A 6,264-nucleotide genomic window follows, 5' to 3' on the forward strand; every position below is an offset into this window, starting at 1 on the left:
TGGGCTACTGCTCGGACAACCCCTCTCCTCCAATCTTCAACACTCAGAGCTCTTTCTCCCCATCCTGGGCTACTGCTCGGACAACCCCTCTCCTCTCCAGCACTTGGGAGACACAGAACCAAGGAGGGACATTCTAGTTCCAGGCCTGTGGCCAGTAGGTGACTTGGGACTGGGGCATCCACTCCCTCATTTTAACATGCTAATTTTAACATATCCATTTTAACATGCTAATTACCCTAGCAACCTTGCAGAAGCACCCCACAGAAGGGATCAGTTCTGACCCGGCAGGTGGGCTGGTGGCCTTGCACATCATCCCTGTTATGTCCCCTGCTCACTCCCCCAAATGAAGGGGCACAAGTGGCAAGGGCTTCTCCATGTGGAGTGAGCACATGTGAGCAGGGGTCCTGATGACCCTGTTCACCATATATGTCCCGTATGGGACAGGGGTCTGCCTGCCACATGCCTAGATTCACAATCAATGCACCAGACTCAATGAGTTTTCTGATTCTGTTGAATGAATGGAAGAATGGGTAGACAGAGAGATAAAAGAGGGAAGGACAGGTAGGGGGATGATGGACAGATGGATGGATGATGGATGACAGATGGATGGATGGATGAATGGATGGATGGATAAATGGTGGATGGATGAAGGATGGAGGGATAGACGGATAGGGGATGGATAGGTAAATCGCTGGCTGTCTAGATGAATAGATGGATAGACAATGGAGGGATTAATGACAGATGGATATGTGGATGGATGGATGAATGGATAGTGGGATGGATGGATGGATAGATGATGGATGGATGGCTGGATGGATGGATAGATGGATAGATGATGGATGGATGCATAGGTAGATGATGGATGAATGAATAGATGTATGGAAGGATGATGAATGGTGGATGGATGGATGATGGATGGATGATGGATGAATAAATGGATGATGGATGGATAGATGGATGATGGATGAATGGATGATGGGTGAATGGATGGATGGATGGATGGATGATGGAAGAATGGATGGATGATGGATGGATAGATGGATGATGGATGGATGGATGGTGGATGGGTGGATGATGGGTGGATGGACGGATGGATGATGGATGAATGGATGGATGATGGATGGATAGATGGATGATGGATGGATGGATGAATGGATGGATGGATGAGGTGTGAATGGATGGATGGATGGATGATGGATGAATGGATGGAGATGGATGGATAGATGGATGGATGGATGATGGGTGGATGGGTAATGGATGGATGAATTATGGATGATGAATGGATGGATGGGTGGATGGGTGATGGATGGATGGGTGGATGGATGATGGATGAATGGATGGATGAATGGGTGGATGATGGATGAATGGATGGATGGATGATGGATGGGTGGATGGGTGGATAGGTGATGGATGGATAGGTGGATGGATGATGGATGGATGGATGGATGGTTGATGGGTGAATGGATGGATGATGGATGGATGGATGGATGGTTGATGGGTGAATGGATGGATGGGTGATGGATGGGTGATGGATGGCTGGGTGGATGGATGGATGGGTAATGGATGGATGAACGATGTATGATGAATAATGGATGAATGAATGGATGATGAATGGGTAGATGGATGATGGATGGATGGATGATGGATGGATAGCTAATGGAGGGATGAATGATGGATGGATATGTGGATGAGTGGGTAAACAGAGATAAAAGAGGGTGAGTGGGTGCATAGATGAACAGAGAGATAAAAGAGAAGAGAAGGTAGGTGGGTGGGGAAGAGACACTCCACCTGCATGGGAAGGTGAGTGGGTGGAAGGGGGCCTGGGGGAGGCAGAAAAACAAGAGTATTCACACACCTGAGAGCAGATCTCACACTCTTAGAAGCAAGAAGACACATTGGAAGGGATGGGATCCCTGGGGCAGGAGCATCCACCACTGCCCCTCCACATCACCACCCCACTCCCAGCCCAAACCCCTGCCTCCCGCCTGGTACCTTTTTGGCCCCAAGCTTCAGTGCCTTCTTCCTGGCTTCCTCGAAGTCTTCCTTCTGGCCAATGTTGGCCTGAGGAGCAGAAGCAGAGAGGCCCTGTCAGCCGCTGTGGGGAGCCCTGGGTTCGCACCGTCCACATACAGCAGCCCCCCATCCCCTGTGCTACACAGACAGCTTCCATTCCATGGCCAAGTCACAGTAAGAAGGAAAAAGCACAAAGTCCAAGGCTTGGAGAGGTGAGATTCTTCCAGGAGGTGAGACAGGGAGCTGGATTGCAACGTGGCGCTGGCCGGTGGCTTCCGTGGGTTGGAGCACTGGCTGAGCCTGGCCCTGGCCACACAGGCTGCAGTCGTTGCTGGAAAAGTCTAGGGTTCTCCTGAAACTCATCTGTGTTTTCCAGAAAACTCTTTCTCGGCCAGTGCAAAGATTAGCTTGTCAGGGCCTTCCTAGCCTCCAGCTCTCCTCCCCAGTCAAAGACTGGGCCATCCTAAGGCAGCTGAAGAGGCGGGAGGCAGAGAAGCCCGTGCTCAGGAACTTCCAGCTCTGTCCCTGCGGCCGGTGCCCTGACCTTGGGGTCCGACGGTCCCTGTCTAGACACTGCCATGCTTCCTCCTGCCTGGACTCTGGCCTGCTGCCCAGATCCTGGCCTCAGCCCTCGCGCCCTTTATTCTGCTCACCAGACACTGGAATGTTGCCAAAGCCCAGCTGCAGGTGCTTCTCTGAATCACATTCAGCTTTTAAATCCCCCAGGTGGTAGCCCAGGGCTCTATATGGCCAGCTCCTGCTCGCATTGCCCCGCTGTGCTGCCTACGGTGAGATGGATACACCTGGGCTCTTTGCAGCCCCTCAAAGCTGTGCTCTCACCCACCAGGTGACTGTGAGCAGAGTATTTCTTCCCCTGGGCCTCACTTTTCCCAACCTGAATGACAAGGGTGTTGGGTGCGGTTAGACACGCCGATATGCCAGCAAACAAGTCACTTTTGGCAAGAGCTAAGTTTTGTCTGTCCAGAGACAGCCTCACTTCCCCTGAGACCCAGCCTCACTTCCTCTGGAAACAGAACCTTCTTTCCTGGGTGGACCCCATTCCACAGGGAGGGAGAGGAACACATCCTGCCCACTGTAGGAGCAGGCTCATGGCCCAAGTCTCGCACCCCATGATGCAGTCATAGTGACTAATGCACAGTGGGTTCCCATGGGCCCTACTGGGGGTAAGCCCTCCTTCTGGGGAAAGGTGGGCTATGAGGGTGACCATGAGCCTTGCCTGCCCTGTGGAGAGGCCAAGAATGAAGCCAAGTAGAGTTGGGGCAGATCTTAGAAGCACCTGGATCCAGCCCTACCTGAAGCCATCCTATCCCTGGACTTCTCAGTTATGTGAGCCAAGAATTGTCTTTTCCCTTTCCTTTTCGCGTAAGTTGGTTTGAGTTGAGTTTCTAAAATTTACACCCAACAGTCCTGACTAGCACAGCCACACAGAGGACTCAGAGCTGTGGTCAGGTTCAGTCGGAGAGGAGCTGGTTTGCAAGGGATGACTCCTATGGGCCCTGGATGGGGAAGTGGCATCACGCATAACCCATTACCCGTGACCTATTTCCCATCCCAGAACCAGGTGACCCCCAGCGTCCTTCCAGCTTGGGTTCCACAATCTTTGTGGAATTATTGCAGGCTGATAGCGTACTCTGGAGATGGGAAGACTGTGTGCCTTCCCAGGGCTGGCAGCAGGTCCCAGCCCACCGTCTCTCTGCAAGCAGGCGGACCAGCAGCACTGCCAAGGTCACTGCTGTGCCCTCCCCGCGCCCCCATCACCTGGCTCTGGAAGGCATCTCAAGGATGGCCAATTTGCCTATAGAGGAAGTGAGGCAGTACAATGAGAAGCTATTTTCCTAGTTCCAGTTCAAGACTGGCTTAGAGAGAAGAGGCCAGGCTTGATTGAGTGACGATGAGCAGACAGGCTGACAACCCGGACAGAGGCTGGCAGGGGGCAGACAGGACAAGCTGCAGGACACGCAGGAAGACAGACACCCAGGTCGCTCCCTCACCAGATAGGCAATGACGTCGTAGCCTTGTTCCTTCAGCCACACGAGGATGCACGAGGTGTCCAGGCCGCCACTGTAGGCCAGAACCACGGAGCCTTTGCTGGACATAGTGTCTGGCGGGAGTCGAGGAAGAACCTGAGTGACCCTGAGACAGCCAGTGCCCCCCGCCAGCCCCTGCAGATGGCCCCGCCTCAGCCTTGGCCCTGGACAGCCTTGTCTCCCGGGCAAGCTGCCACTGGAGGTCGGGAACAGGATGTTCACCTTCAGCGCCTGCCACCCCCGGGGACCCTGACCTCGCACAGTCTGCACACACCCCCACGGACCACGCTGGGGCCTGGGAATGCTGACTGCCGTCCTAGGCTGGCCGGGGAGAGGCATCTCTTGGACCTGATCCCCCAGCAGGGACGTAAGGCGGCTGAGGCTGAGCAGTTTGGCCCAAGGCCAGGATGTGAAGAATGCACTCAGGCAGGAGATGTGGGAAGGGCCTTGGCTCTGAGCCTCTGGCAGCTGACACATCCCCCATCAGAACTGCGCCTTGCCAAGCACTGGCAGGGCCCTGGGAGCCTCAGCTGGGTCTCCCTGTGCCCCTGAGCCCCCAGTACAACCCCATGAAGTAGGAGTCATCATCCCTACTGGGGAGGCAGACAGCAAGGCTCAGAGAGGTCAGTGGCAGGCTCAGGGTCACACAGCGCACACGAATCCGTGCTTGCCCAGTGTGCAGTGCCGACACCCACCTGCAGGTGGAGCAGGATGCTGTGGGGCAGGTGCCCAGCCCCAGTGCCTCTCCTACCTGGAACCCCATGGAACCTTCGCTGGTTGGAATTTTAGACATGGTGTCTCTCCAAATGTGAGCACCTCTGAATTCAACTCTGCCAATGCCCAGTTTGGAGGGACTCAGAGACCAACTCCCCCAGTGTGCAGGTAGAGAAACTGAGGCCCAGGGAGGGAAGGCGATAGATAGGCAGAGGCCTAAAACCTCTGCAACCAGTGGCCCTTCCCGGGAGGGGGTCAGCTGGGCGAGCAGGCCCTCTGCAGCCAGGAAGCGCCTGCGGTCTCCCATCCTGCCCCACCCTCCGCCACAATGTAGCGTCCTGAAGGCACCACGGCCTCCTGTCTCCTGGTCTTTGCAGCCATGCTTCTTCCCCGAGGGCTCTCCCTGAATCCTGGGCTGCCCTTGGGCTCACTCTGCCTCCCCCACATGCCTCCTGTGGCCCTGGGCTTGGGTGCCCTTACTGTGTCCAATTTGCTGAACAGGAAACCAGGGTTGGAGAGACGAGGTCACGTGCCCTAGGCCATCTGATCAACAAGCAGCAGGGGCAGATGTGGGCCCAGGCCTCCGGGTTCCAGCCTCTGTGGACACCTGGCCCCAGCATCCCACATTTCCTGAATGGACAGGGCATGTTTGCTCTGCCTGGGAATGTTTCCACCTGAGTCCGACCAACGTCACAAGGTCAGAGTCACCCAGGGTCTTTATTAGACACTATTGGGGAAGTGGAGCCCCGAAGGGTCACCCGGCCATCACCATTGCAGTGATACAGGCATCGCTATCCTGAGCACTGTCCGTGTGCCTGGAAGCTCGGGGAGAGGAAGTGGCTCTCCCAGGCCTCCCGGACTGTGCCGCAGAGCGCAGCCGTGTAGCCAGGTGGACTTTGGAGCCCCGTCACATGAGTATTCAGTCCTGTCATGTTGCGCGGTCCCACCCGCCAGTCAGCGGGGGCTCACAGGCCTGTGCTGCCCTTTGGACTTAGAAGGGGAAACACCTCACGGGCCACGCAGCTGGGGCAGAGGAAGTGGTTCTGGTCAGTGCCCACAACGTCCCTACTGGGCATTCAAGCCCCTGCCCCCGAGTTGCTGGTGACTCAGCAGGCCCTGACCCTGGAGCCAGCAGGTGGTATCCATGGCAACTGCAGCCAGGCAATTGGCCATGCAGGATGGAGGGAAGGAGGGAGGAAGGGAGGCAGGGAGGGCTTAAGGTGGGCAGTACCTGGGATTGGAGGCGTGAGTTCCTGGCGTCTGGAATCTGTCTTCACAGTGCAGTGAACCACTCTGCAAAAGCAAAGCTACTCAGCTGCCTGCAGGCAGCCCGGGCCATCCCAGAGGCGGTAAACCTTATGTCCTGTGAACAGCCTCACTGAGCGGGGGAAGCCCAGGAGCCCCAGAGCCACCTGTCCTGCCTCCTGCCCCCTGCCCCCTGCCCCCTGCCCCAGAAGGCATTCAGGAAATGCGTGGAAGCCTATCCCTG

General features: G+C 55.9%; 1 protein-coding gene across 3 annotated transcripts in view; it reads right to left on the reverse strand.

Moving 5' to 3' along the window:
* The window catches only part of ASS1 (argininosuccinate synthase 1), a 66,813-nt gene that overhangs the window by 54,515 nt on the left and 6,034 nt on the right, over positions 1-6,264 (reverse strand). Inside the window, exons 2-4 of one of the 3 annotated variants that reach the window (XM_011971153.1) lie at positions 6,007-6,068; positions 4,026-4,135; positions 1,993-2,061 (exon numbers count right to left, since the gene is read on the reverse strand). In XM_011971153.1, the coding sequence (XP_011826543.1) occupies positions 1,993-2,061; positions 4,026-4,135; positions 6,007-6,068 (241 nt within the window). Of the gene's footprint in view, positions 1-1,992; positions 2,062-4,025; positions 4,136-4,315; positions 4,757-6,006; positions 6,069-6,264 lie in introns of all 3 variants that reach the window. The other 2 variants (XM_011971152.1, XM_011971154.1) reach the window with 2 other exon arrangements.

This window comes from Mandrillus leucophaeus, unplaced genomic scaffold (genome assembly GCF_000951045.1).
Source record: "Mandrillus leucophaeus isolate KB7577 unplaced genomic scaffold, Mleu.le_1.0 Scaffold99, whole genome shotgun sequence".
NCBI classification, from domain to species: Eukaryota; Metazoa; Chordata; class Mammalia; order Primates; family Cercopithecidae; genus Mandrillus; species Mandrillus leucophaeus.